At 37.8% G+C, this 22,749-nt stretch overlaps 1 protein-coding gene and 1 long non-coding RNA gene across 2 annotated transcripts; both read left to right on the top strand.

Moving 5' to 3' along the window:
* The first annotated feature begins 486 nt into the window (after nt 1-486).
* Nucleotides 487-8,697, top strand: LOC124386984. The gene is made up of 4 exons (XR_006926062.1): nt 487-861; nt 8,336-8,397; nt 8,488-8,526; nt 8,662-8,697. It is a non-coding gene; the product is annotated as an uncharacterized LOC124386984 (long non-coding RNA).
* Nucleotides 8,698-8,949: 252 nt separating this feature from the next.
* Nucleotides 8,950-19,938, top strand: znf638 (zinc finger protein 638). The gene is made up of 21 exons (XM_046851055.1): nt 8,950-9,085; nt 9,176-9,390; nt 9,697-9,840; nt 9,998-10,096; nt 10,175-10,230; nt 10,350-10,618; nt 10,707-10,738; nt 10,913-11,047; nt 11,141-11,272; nt 11,380-11,421; nt 11,664-11,801; nt 11,955-12,083; nt 12,192-12,217; nt 12,791-14,321; nt 14,419-14,484; nt 14,567-15,406; nt 15,506-15,812; nt 15,967-16,281; nt 16,413-16,535; nt 17,093-17,214; nt 18,413-19,938. Exons 2-21 carry the CDS (start codon nt 9,214-9,216, stop codon nt 18,485-18,487), a joined length of 4,758 nt encoding a protein of 1,585 aa, XP_046707011.1. The 5' UTR covers nt 8,950-9,085; nt 9,176-9,213; the 3' UTR covers nt 18,488-19,938.
* Nucleotides 19,939-22,749: the final 2,811 nt, after the last annotated feature.

Genomic DNA, 22,749 nt, shown 5'->3' with positions numbered 1-22,749 from the left:
CTGAAATTTGATTGGTTAAAGAAACAGACCCATTGATAATATTCTCTATGGTAAAAGGGCCATCAGAACAGACTTTGAAGGCCCTGGGCAGATTTGCTTGATATGGCAGCACATAGAGGTGGAAATCTGATTGGACACAAAATCTAACATTCACATACACGTACTGGAATCGGTGCAGCCAAGAGAAACGCTACGAAATGAAGAGAATAAACTGTTGGGAATAAATGAATACCCACTGATATATACAGAAAACAGCAGTTAAAACAGGGAACCATAATCTTTTATGGAATGGGCTGGTGTGGGTGCTGGTTTTCATTTTAAACAGACACATTGAGACTCTATAAAACGTTTAAAAAATCTAACTTAATAAACAGGTGAAATCAGGTGTGACTCCTGCTTATTTGGAAGGAATTCCTGCACTCAGACTGGCCTTAAAAGATTAGACATCCCTGAGTTAGAGGGATCCTGAAGGACAGCCCCAATGCTGCTTCCACTATTTGTTTATATTAATTTTAACTGCAAAATAAATCTAAAATAATGAGAAAAAAAAAGCAAAGGAGAATATAACAAGGGCGTTTTATTAGGGTTACCTCTCATCTATAGGATTCATTTCCAAACGAAAAAACAAACAAACCTCGATTGAAAACTATGATGACTCGATTACTTCTATGACGTTCTGTCGTATCTGTGATCGTTTGCTCTGGTCTGCAGCACTGCTCTCCGCGTTCTAGTGTAACCGGAGGGAGGAGACCGTGTGTTCAGAAAGGCGCTATGGCTGAATAATATCTGCGTACAAGATGTGTGGCTCTTCAGCGGCACCAGTTTGAGGAACATTACCCTCTAACAGGGTTTAAACACGAGGTATGTCTCAGAGAAAAGGCTCAGCAGATGATGGCCGTGCCATCTGTCTGTACACGTTATTTACCATCGACTTAAAATGTCCGATGTCGTGCACACGGCCTGGTGGGGAGAACCTGCCTGTGTAGGCCAGACAGAGAGGCCTGGCGGTTCATTCTTTCCTTTTTATTTATATATTTTTTTTAGCATGAAGCACAGCTGTTGTTTTGCAGCATTGTTAATTTCTAACGTATAAATAAATAGTGATGATCACGAATAACTGTGATCTGGGGTGCATGCATTTTTTGGCTCTATTACCGTTGCTAGTGATAAGACTAGCAGTTTCAGTAGTTCAGTTCAAGTATGTAGAATGTGTCGTTTGCTTTAGACTTTCTGTTTCATTTCCCGATTTTGCAGGTGTTGTGTGTGTGTGTGTGTGTGTGTGTGTGTGTGTGTGTGTGTGTATATATGTATATATGCAGTGATCAGTGTTATACTGCGGATAGAGGAAGGTTGCGCCACGCGACTTAACCGAGGACACAGTGAAAACTCTTGGAGTAATAATAATAATAATAATAAAAATGTCCAGACTGGAATTTCTCCAATTTCCCACTGGTGCCATCATTCCTACTTCAATTTAAGATTAATTGTTTGTTTGACGTTTCCCTTTCGCTTAATCGTTAATGCACTATGGTAACCCCTGTGTTTACTATGTGTCCTCAGCAACATTGTCAGTGTAATGTAACATTGGACACTAAACCAGAATCCATTGTGTTTGTAAACCGGAAATATCCAACAGCGTTTACATTTTGTGTGTTCGTTTGCTTAGGGTCCATAAAAGCCAAGTGAACAATACATGATCTTTACCAGTGGCAAATTTGGCAGCTACTTTAAACCAAACCTGATTATATCCACTGGCACATGGAGATAAAGAATATAGATATTTTTATATTGAATAAATCCAGGACATTAAGTTTTCAGGTAATCCTCACTGCTTGCCCAAAAATCTCCCCACCTGAACTTTTCTTTTCTGGATTGTTTCCCATGTATTTCTCCAGTTTTTTTTTTTTGCTTCCTTCTTCTTGGGCATTCTTCAGTGTGGACCTTTCCAGGTGAATCATGATGTAGAAAGTGACTCTCCTGTGATTGATTGTGTACAGTGTGACCTTAGTGTTATCTGTACTTAACTTTTTCCAACTGTTAGAAGAGAGTGGGGTTTTGGAATATATTCAAACCCCTTTAGTTTTTGCAGACTGTATTGCATTACAGATTTAATTTTTAAGGGATTTTACTATTTTGGCCATCAGTTTATGCACAGTGATCTACTATAAATAATGATGAAAGCTCATCTAAAGTAATGTTTGCAAATAATAATTAAAAAAAGACGTTTAATTCGGTACTTTGCAGAAGCACCTTTGGCATCAAGTACACAGTGAGTTTTCTTCTGTTTGCACACCTGGATTTGGGCAGTTTTGGGGCAAATCCTTGGAAGCCAAGTCTGATTGATGAAGACCATTAGGGACTTGCCACAGATGGGATTCCAGTTCAAGCTTTTGCAGAGCCACTGATGGATATCTGAAGAATTGTCTGGAAGCCACTCCAACGTGATCTTGGTTGTATGCTCTGTATTTTGCCAAGTTAACTCGTCTCTTCAGTTATGACCAATTTCACCATCCCTGAAACTCAGAGGCAGTGTTTAAAGCAACACTTTTTCCCCAGGCAGTTTATCCTAGAAGTAAATTTTTTTCTCAAGAGCAGGGAATCTTTTTCTCCATGCTCTTGGAATCCTTTAAGGGCCTGCCACATGCGTTTGTATTTTTTTTTTAACCACTTTACTATAAAGGCCTGTATGATAGAATACTTTTGAGAGGTTGTCGTTAACACAGGTTATGCTATCTCTATGGAGGACCTCTGCCAAGGCCATTCTAGCCTGGTTATTGAGGTTGGTCAGATGGCCAGCTCTAGAAAGAGTCTTGAAGTTTTTCTTGGCAGTTTTTCCACTGATTTTTACATAGATTTTCTTGGACATCCATGGCTTGATTTTTGGTCTGAAGTGCACATTGACCGTATAGTCACAGGAATGTTCCTTTCTACATTTCCAGGCAATATTATTTGCTACAAATGGATGACCTTCCTAAGAAAAGAAGTAGGAATATTTTAAGATTATAAAACCAAAGATGATGCACCTGAAGAATTATTGTGTGTAGATTAATACTCAATGAAAAGTAAGCCATTAAAAGTGAATCTGTAATGCAATAAACCATACAAATAATAAGGTGTGCCTAAATCCAGCTTATATAACTGCAGTGCATATTACCCTTGTTGATGAAAAACCTTGGTTGAGTGGATTACACTGTATTAAGTCAGAATATATTTGTGTATTTGACACACGTGAGGGCCCTAGTCCTTACATACAATAGTGAACAAAAAGGGTGATGATGGTCAGATCTGAAACCTCAAAATCTTTTTTCCCCCAGAGCTCAAAGAATCGTTTTTTTGAAATCTTGACCATTTCAACCTTAAAGTATGCTGCAGCTTTGATTGAATAGATTATGTGCTGTATATGGATAAAAGTTTAACACTGGTTTCCATATAAGTGGTCATAGATAATTAACAGATTTCATGATTTGAATCATGTAGTTTTTAGTGGTACTTTCACTATCAGACATTTTTAGTATATTATTTGTTTTCTTTTTCCTTTATTTGTGTGAAATTTAAATGGTTGAGTGGATGTTTCTGATCGAATGTTTGCTTATTTAATGTTGGTGTTTTTGTACGAACATTTACCTGAAGTTTCATGCACTATATGGCCAATTATATGTGCATGCCTGAGCATCTATAACAGATAAAAACATTTTGGAGCGTGCCTGTGAAAATTTCTCCATTTAGTTCAAAGAACATTTGTGAAGTCAGGCACTGATGCAGGACAAGAAGCCTTGGCTTGCAGTCAGTGTTACAATTTATCCCTTGGGTTTTCAGTAGGGTTGAGGTCAGGGTTCTGTAAAGGTCAATGGATTTGCTTTATACTAGACACCCTAAATCATGTCTTTATGAATCTTGTTTTGTCATGCTGGAACAGAAAACAGGCTTTCCACAATGTGTGATGCATACAATTATCTAAAGTGTTATCATATGCTGCAACTTTACCTTCATGGGACCCAAGTGGCTCAGCCCAAACAGCATCAGCAACTGCTTGTCTATATAAACCTATTTAACAAGGCTTACAGTGCACTTCTTTTGCTGATGTAACATTCAGTGGAATGACCTTTCGGTTGTCTACTTACGGTTTAGTTGTAATTTCCTAGGTGCTTTTCAGGGCAGCTCTAGCAGGCCATAGCTTATCTGTGGATTGTATGCACCTGTTCAAAATGTGTTTGACAAAAAAAAAAAAAAAAACCTGAACTAATAAATTAAATAGGTGTGTTGACATACTTTTGGCTATATAATGCATTGTTAGGCATTGTAATGCCAGAGCATTATATTTTTCATTTCAAATGAGCAGTACATTCAGTGGAGGAAAACAGCAATGCTAGATTTTTTGCAAGCAGGAGTGGGAAATACAGCATTACACAAAACACGAGCTGCTAAGTATGCTTATGAAAAATGTGTTATACATACTTTTGGCTAATACAGCACATGCGAACACCGATACACACATTTGTGTGGACAGAGGAATTTACAGAAGTCAGTCTGCAGGATTAGTTGATTTAACGCCTCATTAATTTACATAGTTAAGAAACTTTTGGATATTAATTGTTGCTGTGTATTAATGTCCCATACTATATAATTTAATGGTCATCTCTCTTTTATTAATTTTTTTTATTTTTTTGTTGGATGCTAGCATGAATGGGGACTAGCACTCTTGCCTAGAGTTCTGACATTTTTATTTTTTTAATCCTCACAGACATGTGGCGAATGTCTTTAAAACTATATAACACTAAACTTTCTGTAAAAGCTTTCTGTACATGCGATTTGCTGACATTTCATTTTCAATCGGAGGTGTATTTGACGACCACCACCACCTTTTAATATCCTGTATATTTTCCAGTTAATGTCATAAGCTTCATGTAATCGTTATTTTGTAAAATCAGGCAAAATATTTGCTGGACAGTTTGGTAATTATGTTTGCTTTTATTTGCCTACTTCAGTGAAGCTCAGCAATAGAGTCCACATAAGTTCTGGGTACAATGTAAAGGCAAAACTTAAATATGACACAAACAGGTATGGTTAGGGATTGCAACCTTCTTTCCGTTACACTTTCTGGAATTGAATACATCAAGCCAGTAACCCTGTCTGTGTTTTTTCCCTCAACTTTTCAGCTTTGCATTGTTCTTGGAAAGTTGTGTGCCCCCTGTTACGAATTCCTTGAGCAACTTTGGGATTCTGCCTTTCATTGGCCTAGTCTCCCTCCAGTTGGCCCAAATAAAGGCTCAATTGGCACTGCACCATCTGAATGTGATTACTGCTAGAAACTTCACTGCTTCTGTGACTGGTTTACCTGCCCTGACCTTGCTTGACTTGATCAAGGTTGCCATGTCCCATCCTATGTATAATCCCAGAGGGGGACCATTCTCCAGTGGCCAGAGGTCTATTGCAGCAGGGCAGTATGCTATTGGGTCACAGTCTGGCCTAGACCAGGCAGGAGCTCGACTTCCCCCTGACTCCATGTCTAGTAGTCGTGGGGGAATGACAGCAAGCCAGCAGATGACGTTTCCATTGAGTCAGCGTCAGCCACAGATTTCCCACGATCTTGAAGCATCCATAGATATGAACATTCGTGGAGCTCTTGAGGAAGTCCGTCTGGTCACCCAAATGCTACAACAGCCGAAAACAATGGATTCCCGCCTGAAGAAAGATGACCGAGAGCAAGTGCTTTCTCCAGGAGGTGGCGGTTATACAGCAGCTGGCATTCCGGGAAGGTCTGATGATGGGGACTGGACTGGATACCAGACTCCCGGGAAGCTTTTTTCTTCCTCGGGTATTGGTCATTCTTCCAGTTCTTCACAGCGGTTTCAATCTTCGGGTTTTGGCAGTAGTTCTGGACAGAGTGGTTTGAACAGCCAATCCCCTTCAGATCATCATCCTACACGTTACACTCCAGAGAGTGCTAGCAGCATATTAGCAAACTTTGGACTCTCAAGTGAGGACCTTGAGCTCCTTAGCCATTACCCTGATGATCAACTGACCCCAGACAACCTGCCTTTTATTTTGAGAGACATCCGCATGCGCAAGGCTAAGAGAGCATCTGCTCTTCTGGCCTCCGATACTCGACAAGGACAAGTTATTGATTATGGACATTCTCGCAAATTTGATTTTCCCGACGAGAATCCGGACAACTATGCAAATGACCATCTTTCTAAAGAATCAGTCAAGTATGGGAGGGAAGCCACAGGTTCCTCCTTCAGTAATGTTGAGAAAAGTAAGCATCAACAGCAGAACCTGGCTGCTTCAGTTATGGTTCCTAAGCATCAGCAACTTCCAGTAATGGCTCCAAGACCCACTTCACAAGGCCTGGACATCCAAGGTGCCAAGACACTCCCAAGAAGGCAGCCTACTTCTGCTGTGCCATCGCCCACCAGTCGGCCACCACAGATTTCATCCAGTGCCGCGAGTCCTCTAGCTTCAATGGTCCCGATGATCTCCGGAAGTTCTTTTGCATTTGCTTCACCTCTGATCGCTACTTCAACTGCAAAGAGGTTACCAACTCCCACCATGATGAATGATTACTCAGCTGCTAGCCCAAGAATCTTTCCTCATACATGCTCTCTATGTAACGTAGAATGTGTCCAGACGAAGGTGAGTATTTTCCCTTTCTGTACTGTTTCAGCTTGGAAACATTTCTATTAAATTTATTGTATAAGTTGTGGTTTGTGTGAAGTCACTTGTTTTTGAGTGTATTGTATGACAGTAAGCACAAAATGTAGTAATAAAATAATAATGCACCTTAAGTAAACTTGTAAAAATGTTTAAAAAAAAAAAGATTGTGATTTTGACAATACCAAAGTTACAGTAGCCAGCGACTATGTTGTGACAATCATCCTTTTTTAATGTGTGATGAAGAAACTGAAGATAGTATTCCCAAGATACTACACTTGAGTTCTTTTTGGAAAGAGGACTGCAGCATACATCCTGAAGATGTTGACGGGTTATTAAAAGCATGAACTGTATTGGACCAGTTTGATTGATGATGAAGAACAAGCCAACAAGTTGATGACCTTTGAAAATATATCTCCAAGGACACTTTTTTTTTGTTTTTACAAGGTCTATCTTCCTATAGGAATTTGGGCCTTCCAGAAAATCTTTCCGAAGCATTCTATGGATTTGTTTATTGATTTTATTTATTATTTTTTTTTTTTAAGATGACCTTTTAGATAAGTTTTATGTATCTTTTTTTTATTTTGTATTGTGGTGCCAATTATTTCTCAATGACATTTGATGCATTTCATAAGCCTGTTTATCTTGCTACGGCATTGAACTTGGTAGATTATTTATTATTTAATTGTTTAAATATACAGTGGAACCCGGTTATGTCGATGTCCTAGGGGGTTGCCAAAAAGCATCGAGATAACCGATGATCGAGATAAACGAAAATCAATATGGCGGCAATATATTAACGTGCTTGAAATTTCTTTATGTACATGATGTGCGTTAATAAATGAGAATGTGCATGCACATGTTTTTGGAGTTTTTTTACACAACAGCGTTGCCGCGAATTGTTTGATGAAGGCATGGTATAAAAATCTACATACAGTACATGTTTGTTAACTGTCAGGAATCCACCTGCCACGCCCCCTTCGGCGTGTCAGGTGCTTTCTCGGCCGCTTTCTTTGAAGCTCCCGGCTTCAATCGCGCACATATGGTGCTCGTTTATCATCACCACCAGCTCCTATTTAAACTTCCACACTCTCACCGTCCGTTATTGTTGGTATATGCTGGTTCACGGCGGTCATTGTTATCGCGCATGCGTATCCCGGTACGTGCCCCCCCCCGATCCTGCAGTTGTTCATTCTATGCTTTTGCTGCTCATCCCACGGTCCGGACACTTTCGCCTCCCGTTCATCGCATAACATTTAACAACAAAATGCATATGTGCACTAACTAACAGCAGAGATTCACCAGTATACAATACAACACCTGTAGCATCTGTAACACTTGATTTTTCCGCCACTTTCGCGAGTTCTTCTGCGGCTGCACAGTGCCGATCGAGATAACCGACGTTAAATGGCAAATTTTTTCCCCCTTGTGCTCGAGATATCGGGGTTCGGCGACATAAAAAAGGCGACAAAACCGATAAAAAATGTTTAGACAAAACGAGAATTTGCCGGTTCCACTTCAAAAACGTCGACTTATAGGGTTGTCGAGTTAACCGAGGTCGAGATAAGTGGGTTCCACTGTATTAACTTTCTTTTTACTGGTGCAATATTTAGAAACAGTTAATACTTATATACGCTATATATTGAAGTATTTTTTTTTTTTTTTTTTTTTAAATAAATGTCAGGATTGGATTGAACATCAGAATACATCCCTTCACATTGAGAGTTGTAGACGTCTCAGAAAACAGTAAGTAAAAACAAAACATTTCGGACTTACTTTATTGTAGACGTTCGTTGCATTTATTTTGACTTTGTAAATGTAAATTTTTTTTTGTAGATATCCTGATTGGAATGCAGAGAAAGTTTCCCTTACAAGGTAAATGGTGTGGTTCTGTATTTTTATTTTACACTATTAAATTGAGCCATAGTTATACAAAGTGTTTTGTCAAACTGATCCAATGTAAAAAGATCACAGTCTAAAGCATTAAACCTTTTACACTTCCTGTTGTAGAACTCCTAGCCCCAAACACCACCATGGATCATCCAGTCGTCGGCAGCGGTCTCGTTCCCGCTCAAGATCACGAAGCCCTCGGCGGTACCGCCGCACACGTTCTCGAAGTCGTTCTCGGTCCCCCCCCAGGAAAAGTCGTGGCTCACCCTCATACCGGCGGAGGTCTCGCAGCCCACCCCGTCAGCGGTCTCGCAGCCCACCCCGTCAGCGGTCTCGCAGCCCACCCCGTCAGCGGTCTCGCAGCCCACCCGCCAGCGGTCTCGCAGCCCACCTCATCAACGATCAAGGTCACCAGGCTACAGCGGTAGTAGGCGTTCTCCGCCTTGGAGTTCTCGACGTGTGAGCCCACGACGGAGCAGTCCTTATCGCTTACCGAGATCAAGCAGCAGTGAAAGACTAGCTAAAAAACTACTGGAGTCTTCAGGTAAGATGAATCAATGTTGTCTTCCACATGGTGTAATTGTGCAATGTTTTCCTCGTCAAATTATCTTCTAATGTCTGTTTTTTGTAACAGAATTATCTTCAGTATCAGACAGTAGTGCCCTAAAGGCAATGGTGGAATCGTTGGCCCCTGCACTGTTGGCTGAGCTAGCCAAGAAGAGAAACAGTACCTTGTCTTCTGCAGTGAAGAGTAGCAGCAGTAGAAAGCGATCATCATCTCCATCCTCCAAAAGAAGTGAATCCTCTAAGTCAAGTAGCTCGTCTGTAATGAAGCCTAGTACCTCCAAGGTATTTGATTACACATTATTTGATCTGAATTTGAATAAAGCTGGTGAGAGCTCACAATTCATGCAGATAAAAATAGTCCACCTTGTTGTTTGGAGATAATTGGTCAAAACCTTTGGCCCTCACAAAATAAGATCATGACCAAAATGACTGCCTTTGGTTCATGTATGCAGGAGAGAATAAAAATAAGACGAGAATAGACAAACAATACACAGTGCTTATCCATAAATAAACTTGATAATTGTAAAAAGATTGTGGTGTAGTCTGTTTATTTTATGCATATTCCAATGTACTTTTTGTGATGTGTAGAGCAAGAAACCAACCGGTCCTGGGACATCCTGTCTGTTAAGATTTAAAAATGTTCCTTTTGGGACTACACACCAAGAGCTAGTTGATACAGTTGAGCACTTTGGGCCAGTTCACACCGCCATTCTCCTTAAAGCTATCTCAGAGGTATTGTAAATTGTGTACATCGTTTCTTTAATTATATTGAAGTTGTACGAGTTTTAATCTCAGATGTTCAGTAATTGTTTTCAGTTATGTTCAGCATTAAAACATGACTTATCCGACATAAGAATTTGCCATTCTCTAAACCTTAACTTAATTCTAGGCATCAGTGTGCATGGAAAAGGAGGAAGATGCCAAAGCTTTGGTCAGCTGTAAGGACCTGAGGCTGCGTGGAAAGCTTATTGACATCTGTATGGAGAAGGTATTGTCTATGCAGATGTTATGAGGTCCTATACATATTGACAAAAATGAGCTGTATTACATATTTTTCTTTGTATAGGAGGCCAGGAGTGAATTAAAGGATTTTGAACATCAGAAGAAACCTTTTGCTAAAAAGTAAGTGTTTTTTTTTTCTTTTCTTCTTCTTCAGCTTGCTTAATCAAATATAGGCCACTACACTATGCACTGCAGATTAAAATGCTTTGATATTAAAATAATTTATTTTCACACCACAGAAAGGAGTCTCAACCTGGAATGAGCAAAATTTCACAAGTGATAAAAGCTAGAGATGTGCCTAAGATGTCCCAGATGATTAAACCTAAAGATGCATCTAAGACTACAGCAGCAGCTAAAACTAAAGGTGCCTCTAAGCTGTCACAAGCAGTCAAAGCTAAAAACGTGCCTAAGGTGTCACAAGTGTCTAAACTTCTAAAGGAGATTCCTAGGTCACAAACAGCTAAAGGGAAACATCATTTTAAAGTCAAACCTTCTGCAAAAGGCCCAGGTGGGATTCAGCATTTTATTCATGAGATTCATGTATTTTTTTTTTTTTTTATGATATTATAAGTGACAGATTTCTTTTTGTTATTTAGGAGAAACTTCTGTTAAAAAGATTGTAAAGAAGGTATGGCAATTGACTTGTTTTTGATGTTGGTTATGCTATAGTCATTTGTCGTCGTAAATCCTGATAGCATGAAGTCTGATCGAGTGTAAATATTTGTCAATAACGATAAGTAATCAATTGCCAAATCCAATAATTAGGTTTAAATTAAAATGCTAATGTTTTGAACACCAACAGGAGCTCCAATGGAGAAGGAATATAGTTGAGATAACTGATCTTCCAGAGGAAGGAATCACGGAAGAGGATCTCGCAAATCTTGCACGTCCCCATGGTTTCATTACAAAGCCTGTCATTGCTGTCACTCAGCACAAGGTGCATTTACTATCCAAACCAGTGTGTACATGGGCAGTATTAATAATTTAATGAAGGAGGAATTTCTATATGAATAAATGTTTGTTTAATCAGGCATACCTGGAAATGCCAAATACCCAGTCGGCCGAGGCACTGGTTAAAGCATATGCAGAGACTCCAGCAAAAATACAGGAGAAAGAGATAAGCATCACGATGATGACCAAACCTGTTCACCTTAAAAATACAGTAAGCACATGCCCAAAGCATGGGGGTAGGTGGGGGACACAATTAACTTTTTAATTGAATTACAATTGACTATAATTCATAAGAATAAATGTCTCTTTCTTGTTCAGGAATCATTGTTCAGAGTACTCATGGGATTGGGCAAGTTGCCTGTAAGTTAACAAACATGGTTTTGTTGTGCAGTTTTTCCCTTATTACTGGATGTTCTAAATGCTTTCAGATCTTTTGTCTTGTGTTCATAGTTGATCGTGACTAGAAACAAAAAGTATTAAGTACATAGTACTAAAATCCAAAAGCATGCTTGAGAAGAGCTGCATACTACATTAATTACTCTGTTTACTAATGTTAAACAGTACTAGTAACTTAAAAAAGAAATTTTTGTTTGTTTCTATAGCCTAAGGAATTTGCAACACTCCCTGAACGTCTTCTCACAGTCAATAATGTACCTGATAAGAGTGGAGCAGTCAATGAAATTCACAACCTCATCAAACGTTTTGGTTCCTTTAAGCAGTCTTTGGTGTTAAATGAAAGAGTAAGTATATACTTTATAGATGAGTATCTAAATGTACATTCAAGTGACTGGGCCTATTGTACATTTTAGAGAACTTCCAATCAGAAAGTACAGAGTATGACATTTAGGTCTAGGACAGGTTTCACATATTAATTTTTATCTATTTATTTCTAGATCATTTTTGAAATGGATAATGCAGCTGTGGCCAAGTCAGTCTATAGTCGATTTCTAAAGTTTCCATGCATAATACAGAATAATTCCCTCACATTTAACCTGGCTAAAATGCCCAGAGTTGCTGAACAGGTATTGTTGGATTTAAGTTCAATTTCTTTTTTCTTTTCTTTTCTTTTTGGTGAATTAATCTTGTGTAATCAAAGGATAAATTATGTGAAATTCTCATTTGCTTTACAGAGTAAAAAGAAAGCTGATGCTAAAGGGTAAGTGACTGCACAACATTTTTGCTACCTCTTTTGTTTTTAAAAGTAATTAATGTGAAGTATCTAATATTATAGTCAAATACACCGACCAGGCATAACTTTATGGCCACTGATCAGGCATAACATTATGACCACCAGCCTAATATTGTGTTGGTCCCACTTTTTCTGCCATCACTAACCGCGTGCGTCAATGAGTCTGTCACCCGTGACCCTGTTCACCACTAATGACCACTGCAGACTGGGAACAGCCCACAAGAGCTGCGGGGGTTTTTTTTTATTTTTTTAATTATTTTAAGATGCTCCGACACAGTCGTCTAGCCATGACAATTTGGCCATTGTCAAACTCGTTTAAAACCTTACACTTGCCCATTTTTCCTGCTTCTAACACATCAATTTTGAGGAGAAGATGTTCACTTGCTGCCTAATAAACCCCCCACTAACAGGTGCCGTGATATACAATTAATCAGTAATTGCTCATAATGTTATGCCTGGATGGTTCATATTGCACATTCTAAGTAAATTTGATCATCAGAATGTCTAACTATGTAAATAAGACATTTTGTATCATTTTAGGTTGAAACGAGTACCCAAAACCCAGAATACAAATGCAGTTACCTCTCGAACTACAGTTCCCATACCTACTTCATTTACAAGAGATGTAACTGATCAAAACAGTGCTAATGGAGAGGCTGTTCTCATGAAAGGCACTGATAACGATGTCAAAGAAACTGAACCTAAAGCAAAGATTGAGACAGCTACCGCTGCTTCCACTGATGAAATAGCAATTACAGAGCAGGCCCCTGGTGAGAAAGCCAACTTACCTAGCCAAACAGTTCCATGTGACACTAATGACACTGAAAAGGATGCCCCACCTAATGAAACACCAGTAACTGAAAGTGGAGAATCCAAAATAGATATCCCTGAAAGCAAAACTAAGATCGATCCCCAAATGGAGCATGTTACATTGGTGGAGACTACAGAAACTGAGTCAGGGAACAGTGATGTGCCTCCAGAAACAATCAAAGAAGTTCCATTGTCTGTGGACACAATTGAACATGCTGAAAGCCTTCAAACAGACACAAGCGAGGGTACTGAAAACTTACAAATGTGCACAACTGAGCAGACTGAAGATCTATCAGTGAATATAACTAAGCATTCTGAAGACTTACAAATGGACACAAATGATAGTGCTGAGAAATCTGAGAAAACTGAAAATCCCCCTGTGGATACAACTACACATTCAGAAGAATCATTCTTGGAGGGACATCATCTATCACCACAAAGAGATGCTGCAAAGGATGGTGACCTCTCTGCAGAACAGGAAAAAGTGGAAGAGAGTAAATTAGATGATGTTAGTGTTGCTCAGTTGCCTCCAATAGAGGACTCCAAGATAGCAGAACTAACTAGTAATGACGAAGAAGACATCACAGTGAAGCATGTTTTGGAAAATGAGTCACAGCAGGGTCCCACAGAGGAGTCCACCCAGGCAAGTGATGTCACACAGGGCGATTTGAGTCCAGAGAGTACTACAAATAAGGATGAAGGTCAGTTTAAGGAGGATGTGAAGCAATGTGAACCTGTTCTAACTGATAACACTCAGAAGTCTTCTGACCAAAACCAGCCTGGAAAAGCTACAACTCAGCTAGGGGCTCTTCCAGCTGATGACATGACCCTGAGTTTTCCACCAGTTACACCAGAGGTCTTGAAGGCTCTTGAAGCAGCAGTCCATCAATGCCGTCTTCAGTCCTCCATGAAACGTGCAGAAGAAGAAGCCGGTCGAAAAGTGGAGCGAGAAAAGAATTCCGCAGAGAAAGACTCCCAGGTGGACAGGAAAGTAACTAAATCTGACCGGCAAAAGGCTCAAGTTGAAAAAGGAATAACTCCCCAGAGTTCTAGAACTACTAGAAGTCAGCGTAGAAAAGCAGAGTCACCGGAAAAGGAGTTTTCTTCCAGAAAGAAGGTCAAGGGTAGTCCAAAAGATGGGTCTCCCACTAATAGTAATGAAGGCTCTTCAAGTTCTTCTTCTTCTGCATCACGCAAAACCAAGCCTGAGAGTAGCACAGTTTCAAGGCAGTCAAGGGAGCATGAGGAGTGTGGCTACAAGGTAAGAATGACCGAGCATATTTGAGAATCTCTATTAGATACATAATTAATAGTATCTTTTAGTATTTTGTAACTTTGATCAATTTGTTTCTGCTCAGACCCGTAGTAGAAGCAGAACTACACATTCTTCAAGGACCGATACAAAGGCAAAAAGAACTGGAAAGGTGAGTTTTAAATCTGAATTTCTAAGACCTTCAATTTATCTGCATATTTAGTTTTGCTTGTTAATAAGACAATCTGTTTTAGCAAAAGGGTGAAGTTGAAGAGCCATTCCCCTTCAACCTTGATGAGTTTGTAACTTTGGATGAGGTTGGAGATGAGGCAGAGGAGCAAACATCTAGCTTGGTACAATCTAAATTAAAGAAGGATGATCCAAAATCTACTATGACATCAACACACAAAGGAAAATCCATTGCTAATATCAGTTCTGAAAAGTTTAAGAAGCCACCAACTTTAACTACACTTAAGTCCACATCTGCTGCAGACACTGAAGCAGTGGATCAGGAAGTTACAGAGATGATGGAAAATGAAACTTTAAATTCAGTCACTGATGAGAAAGATACTGAAAACCCGGAAGGGGTTGCAGTTACTACTGATGTCCTCCAGGAGGCAGTGCTGCAAAAAGTAGAAACCACACCAGAACCAACTCAATCTGAGGATAAAAACCAGAAGTGCATTTCTGAGGCAGATTGTAAAGCATCCCTTCTCATCAATAAAGAGACCGATAAAGGAACCTCTACATTAAAGTATGAGCATGTTCAAGTCTCTGAGACTCAGGATCAGGAGTCACCCACAGAACACCAATCTGAGAAGTTAAGTACTGCACTACAAAAGATGGAGAACAAGGAACTTCCATCCCAGGATGCTCTTGTAACCCTTGATGAGGTGGGCGGAGATGATGCTGATGAGGAAGAGCTTCTGAAATGCCAGGCTGGTGAGAATCCTGAAGCACTATTAACCCTTGATGAGGTGGGAGCTGATGAAGCTGAGGAGGAACAGTTGGAAAAAGCACTCCATGGCCTGGTCACTCTTGATGAAATTATTGAGGAGGAAGATGAGGATGATGCAAGCTCTTTTAACCCTGAGGTCAGTATTTTTTACATTGCTTAGTCTGTTGTTTTAAATTGAATACTAATAGTGATTTTATTAAATACTTATCGATTAAGATTTTGCTGTATTCTACAGACTCTTGTCACGTTAGATGAGGCGAGAGGCGATGATGAGATGGATGAGGGTGAGCAAGCTAAAGTAAATCTCGCCAGTTCTGAAGTTGATGCACAGGCCCAGCCTGAGGTACCTGCGGAATCGTCTCTCCTAGAAGAGGATGCTCGTGATATAGAAGAACTTCGCAAAATGAATTTTGTGACGGTGGATGAAGTGGGGGAGGAAGAGGAGGACAAGCAAGAGCAGTTGTTTGAGGAGACGGTAGAAGACGAGAAACCGATGACCAGGCGGGTTGGAAGGCCTAAGAAAAGATCTCGGCAGACACCGGGTTAGTTTTTGCTCAACACCTAAGGTTCTTTTGGTTGCATGAAACATAACAAAATCATGCAGCTTATTTAATGTAATGTCATCATGTGTTTTCGAATGTTTTACTGTGTCCGTATATGCATAATTTATGGTTAACTCTCTGGTTTTTTCTATAGTGAGGAAGTCTCAAAGAGGGAAGAAGAGGCAGTCTAGAAACTCTGTAGAAGAACTCCCTGAACAAACCCCAGAGGAGGAACCAGCTTCTGTCAGTAATATGCCTTCCTCAGTCACAAGTTCAGTAGACATAAACATCAAACCAGATGATGGAAAAGAAGAGGAAAGTTTGAAAGCAGAATTAATTTCGTCATCAAGCACAGAGAATCCTAAAGTGGAGGAAGAGAAGCTTAATATCAGCAAACAGGAAGATAAAGCTGTGATCAAGGAGAGTACTGCTGCTGGAGTTACAATTGTAGAAAGAGCAGCAATAAAAGGTATTGAAAAGAAACATTTCCATTTCCATTACTATTTAAAATCAGTATGAAAATTATTTTCAGAGGCATCTGAACAATTAACAAGTGTCTCTCACACACACACACACACTTTTTTTTTTTTGTCTTTTCAGAGGAATCTAAACAGAGACATGAGGACACGGAAAATCAGGAGACTGTCTCTAAGAAGCCTTGCTTACAGCCCTCTGCAGTTAATGACTTCACTCTGCCCCCCTTTAGCCCAGACAACCCTATTGGTACGTTACAAACATAACATGGTGGGATTCCTAACAGGGAGAATAGAAGAGTATTCGAGAACAAGAAGTTAGGAGTTGCAGCAGATTACAGCTCACATATAGTATATACATAAATAAATAAAACACACAGACGAAGAACGCAGAAATTGCTGTACTTTTAAACCATAATAAGGCAAACAAGGTATTGCCCATGATTTAAACACTTGATGTAATGCAACATTTCATACATTCAAGTTTAATTGCCTAATAAATGTGGTAGTACAGTAAACACTGTGATTAAAGTTGGTTAACCACGAGGATACACTACATTATTTCATAGAATTGTTTGACATATTTTGGCTCTTATGTTGAGGAAAACTTGGAAGTTACATAAAAGCTTGATATTGGCGGTGTATTGGCACCGTCGGGATAAAACAGGCAGCAGTTGTAGAAAAGGCAGACAAAAAGCAAACACAGGATGATGTCTTTAGGACTGATCACCTCCTGCCCCATATTTTCTCCTGTTGTAGATCATTTAAATAGATTTTGATAATTGTGCTTCTGTGTGTGTTTACCAGGTGTGGACTTTGTGGTGCCCAAGACTGGTTTCTTCTGTAAGCTTTGCTCTCTGTTTTATGGAAATGAAGAGACTGCAAAGAAAACCCACTGCAGCAGTTTACGACATTACCAAAGCATGCAGGTAAACCATTACAGTGGGTCAAGAGATCTTTGATATTCAAAGTATTATTAATATGAATTATCTTGGGAATTAATTTATGCAATACTATTAGCATTAAATCCCTTGATAAAATTCTTTAGTCTTTGACAACCCGAGTATGAACATGGGGAAAAGAAAGTGTACCCTCTATCAGGGCATTAATAACCTACATTTGTGTGGACCTCACCACTTTCTCTAAACAAACAAATAACTACAGGTGAAGACACATAACACAGTGTGTTCATGTCTCAATTTGTTTTTAGAGAAATTTTGGCCCGCTCGTCTTCACGACAATGCTTAACTTCATTGTTGCTGAGGGCATGAGATCCCAATACTGCCATTCCAGCACTTTTTAGTCCTTTTAAATCTCCAGGTTGCAAGACCTAATTTTGTCACAGCAATGCCTTTTTTTTTTTTTTTTTTTTTTTTTTTAACCCCCTTTAACACAGTAGACAGGTCAAAGCTGATCAAATTTGCTTTGTGGAAAAACAAATACTCTGAATAGGGAAAGACAACCACTTTTGTTTAGCTTTGTTTGCTAGCTACTTTTTGTAGTTTAAGCTGTCGATTTAATGAAACCCGGTCTGGTGAACCAATATAAATAATAGAGTTAAGTACTTTGCATTTCTGTGCAGAGTTTTTCAATAATCCAAGTGCAGAATAAAAACCTTACATTTTCCCGGGTTGTATTGTATACTATGCTTAGTTTCGAGGTGTTGAACTATTTATTGTTCTCTTTCAATAGATACTGGGAATGAAAGTGATAATGGCATCTGCAACATCAGACTGAACATGCACTTCTATTAAAATTAGCACTTTCTAAGTTTGCTTTGTAAAAATCAAGAGTTATAGTCTGATTTGTAATAAGTTTGTTAAATGCTGTGAATGTATTGTAAATTTTATATAAAAAGCTTCCCCTTCTATATAAACAGTTCTGTAATTTTACACTTAAATGTTTTTTTTTAACCAATGTAAGTTTTTTTTTTTTATTTAAACTGTAGTCATCCTATCCACTGTCTTGTGCTAAGAATGTTGGCATGCTCCAGTGTTGCATAATTATTAACTATTTCTTTATGAATATCTGGTATAATTTAGATACTCCTAGACATTTGATTAATTAATTTGCTCCTGTTATTTCAATTATGATATTAATTATGATATCTTTTTTTGCCTCTTGCAGAAGTACTATGAAAAGCTCAAAGCTCAGAGTGGCAGCTCTACACAGACACCATCCACTCTTTCGTCTGATAATTAGATCGTTTGTTTCATTATTTTATTTTAGTACTATTTTTGACATATGGGTCCAATATTATTCTGTTAAAGCTTATAGGGTTTTTTTTTTTTTTTTGGTGACTACTTAAGTTCATCCTGGAAACTGAATCATTAAAACGTAATTAATTCATTTGGATGCTAAATAAAAATGTTTTAGGAAAAAACTAGTGTTTTTCATTCATTTCTTTAACTCATTCTGTCAGGTTTACAAAGGTGTTTAAAAAATAACAGCGGGTTAGTAAAAGTAAATAAAGTGCAAATACTTTAATAGTTTGTATTTTCATACTCAAATGTAGTGGAAATTTTACATATTCAATTCCAAATCAAAGAATTAACACATTTTATCAAGACTTCCTTATTCTTTTAAAGCAGGAAAAGAAAATAAGTATCAATGAAATATTATTAGGTTACATTTTTCTCTTCAACACTTAAACTAATTGTTTTATTTAATAAATTACTTATTTACTTTTTTTTTGTTTGTTTTCATTGAATAACCATTGTCATTTTTTTTATAACTGCTGTACTTTTACATTGCATCAAGTCAACCAACTTCTGGCGTCCGGATAAAGGTACTTCAACGAACAAATAGTTGCTGTGAATTAATGGCTTAGCTTCAGAAACTGCTTTTATTTTTAAATCACCACACAAGTTTTGTAATGGGTTAACTGGCCACTCTATTACCTCAATCCATTTTGTCTGTAATGAAGATGATGTTTGCTTACTGATGTGTTTGGGGTCATTGTCTTGTTGAAATTTTCTCTTCAGCAAAGGGCAACATAATTTCCTAACGTATTTTGATGTATTCAAACTGATTAGCATGCTCAACGCATTTGTATGTAAAAAAAAAAAACCCATACCGTGGTTTTTGCGCCAGCATGCTTCAAGTTACTGTCGATGAACACTAGACCCGAAAAGACCAATTTACTCTCAGTCCACAGAATGTTAAACCATTTATTTTTCTCCTATCAATGTTTTAATCGATTCCACACATGCATTTTTTTTTTAAACAAAGGTGGACTTCTTGCTAACAGCTTAAGCTCAGTTAAATGTTTTTTACTGTTAAAGTAGTTCAGACTTGTTACTTAGCAGTTCAGAAGAAAAAAGATATATATTTTTAATTGTGTGCAGTATTTGCTTCCCTTCCTTAATAAAAAGACAATGTAATACCTAATACATTCTTTGATTAAACTACACTCTACTATTATTTTGAGCATACACCCATTAAATGAATGTGTCAGTTACTCAGAACCAGCAGTGTACATGTCATGAAGTTTGGCCTGTAGTTTGCATAGTACATGAATACATTCACAAGCAAGTTATTTGCAATGCAGAAGTAGTGGTTCAACAGGTTGCTTATGTTGTACTGCCGTTTATTTAAACACAACTGTATATCCATGTCAACATTTGCTTTTTTAACAACAAATCAAAATAAAATACACCATTAATAGATAGCATTTATTTTGTTTCTTTGCACTACATTGTAAAGGGAAATAGAAGCAGTGTGTTCATGATTCTCTAAAGAATATACTCTCTGTATGCAGCCAGTGTTTTAATCATCATATCACTACTCTTAGTATTTAGTGGGGGTTTTTCCTTCTCTTCCTCTTTGCCAATTTAACTTGGGTTATTAACACACCTGAACTGGATGATATTTAAAAAGGAAAACACAAAAAATATGTAGAGAATTTATGACTGGATTTAAAAACACTACACAAAATTGGAACTTGATTAAACTTTTATCTATCTGATGATAAATGCTTGCATCTTTATCTACACTTTTGAAGCAAACAATGTAAAAACTTTAACCTCCTTTATCTATAACGGTATATTTATCTCACAATTTACAAAATAATGTAGCAGCATTCCAGAAAATGATAACGAATGAAACATTGAAATCAGCTGCTAAAATGTGATGAAGTTCCACATCCTTGTCGGATGATGATTGCTGTGAGAAATGGTGAAGGTAAAAGCAATGAAGCCAGAACATAGAAAGTTCCAAAGAGCAGTAGGAACTTGGAGGTGTGACAGCTTTTAATGCATGTCGGTATACTGGTTACTCGCTTATGCCACTCAGAGGTTGAGAATACAGCTTTGTTTTCTTTTTTTCTGTTGATTTCTGTTTGAAGATTAAATGAGGTTAACATTTTATTCTGTCCCTTTTACACCAAGCTTAAAAACATAACCTAGCTGATAATGCAAGACATGTAAACTAATTTCCATATTGTTCTTTTGTGTAAAATGTATATTAGCTCCTTGCAAACAAGCAGCAAGAACAGCAAACTGCAGTGAAATGACTGCTTTCGGTAGAAGAAAAGACCATAAAAAAGCAACTGCAGCTGTATATATACCAAACCAGATACATATTTGCAGCGTTTGCACAATTCTTTTCAAATGACACAATTTATAACTAATTTACTATATATATATATATATATATATATATATATATATATATATATATAAAATTTTTTTTTTAAATGTTTTTTTTTGTTTTTGTTTTGTTTTTTTTTTGCAAATTTCTGAGAACCACAAAACATCAACTATTATTTACATAATTGTAAACTTAATGGTCTGTTGGCACTTAGACATTTGTGTGATTTATGAAATTGTGTATTAGATGCTTTTAGCAGTGGACAGTCAGCATGTGCCCTCTGATTAGTCTGCTGTTATGCAACCATAAATACTGCAAGCTGTGAATCACTGTGTTTTCTGGCATCTTTTATAGCTAGCAATAATGTTTTCAGGAATTTGTGCTATAGTACCTTGTGTATGTGTTTGGAACCAGAGGAGACAGCAAGCCTTCACTCCCCACACACATTAATAAGCCTTGGACTCTCATGAATTAGGTCACAGGTCTTACTTACTTCCTAAGAACACTTTTGGTATGTGCTAAATAGTGCATCCTTTAAAAGGAGTCCCCAGACTATTCATATCCACTGTATCTTTTACAGCAAGCATATTTCCAATCACTGGGATCATGATTATGTTCCTGTTATTTACAGCTGAGGATGTCATTCTGTTTTTGCTGATTTTTCCTTTTGTAGAAATACGATGAGAAGCTCAAAGGTCAAAATACCTGCTTAATCCACACACCATACACTCACAATTTTTCATCTGATTAAACCACAAAAACATTTATTTTTTATTTGTGTTTTTATAGGAACAAGATATTTCTACTGATTTCTAATCATTGGCACTGAATTTCTTTGATTCTGTACACAGAACAACCATTTTAATAAATGACAATTGAGTAAATGATTGTAGGTTATTTATTACCTATTGACGACATCAAAATAAATATGCTACCATATACAAACAACATTTTAACGTATGTGCTGTCAACCTGTAGATTTTGTTTGGTTTCTCTTGCAATAAAATTTATGTAGAGGCTGTTTTTAACCAGGATGATCATGGATTTAACCGTGTCAATCATGGTATCATTTTAGATAATTAATCATGGTTTTCAGAATCACACCTATTAAAGGAGAGAAACTTGATATCATGTGACTGCGGTACATTACACAGCTGATGTTTACTGGTAGGGATGTTTACATATGATTACTGTAAAAGGTGTGGCAAAGCAAAACTGAAAGTTACAAAGTGTATACGATTTTGTAAGTGTGGCACCTCTTCAGATTGTATTAGTTCATAGAGAAAATATATAATGTACCGGGCAGGGGGGGGGTTCTATTAAACTGGTCAATTTGTACTCATTTAATCAGGCAGCATTAACACATCTCCAAAAGTTAATATATAGCAAAGCCTTGTGTCTGAGTCTGCATGTATGATCAGAATGCTGAACAGTCTTTTAAAATCTTATAAAAACTAATGAGTAAAGACACACTATACAGTATTTGTGTTGTTTCCAATTGTATTAGCTTAAAAATTAATTTTATTTATCTGAATACCTACATGCTGGTAAAAGGGTTAGTGATTACAGGTGTATGAATAATGTTTTACTTATATAGCTCTCAACTTTGTTGAGTATACTGGTTCCTCAGGGGTAGGTGCCCTGCATGAACTTTACCTGACCCAAGATTATCACTTTGCTTACTATTTGGATTTATCTGACTGCTCTACATTAAATAAAACTACCCCCAACATTTGCAGCCTTCCTCACCCATGAGAATTATTTTTACTACTGATATCAGGACAATAAACTGCACAGGGACTGCTTTTGCTTTTCAATTACTTTTGCCAGGTTGGAATAGATGTTTGCCGAGGTGCTACACCGTCTGAGCAAGA

Source organism: Silurus meridionalis, chromosome 6 (assembly GCF_014805685.1).
Source record: "Silurus meridionalis isolate SWU-2019-XX chromosome 6, ASM1480568v1, whole genome shotgun sequence".
In the NCBI taxonomy this organism is placed as follows: Eukaryota; Metazoa; Chordata; class Actinopteri; order Siluriformes; family Siluridae; genus Silurus; species Silurus meridionalis.
This window is presented reverse-complemented; position numbering and strand designations above follow the sequence as displayed.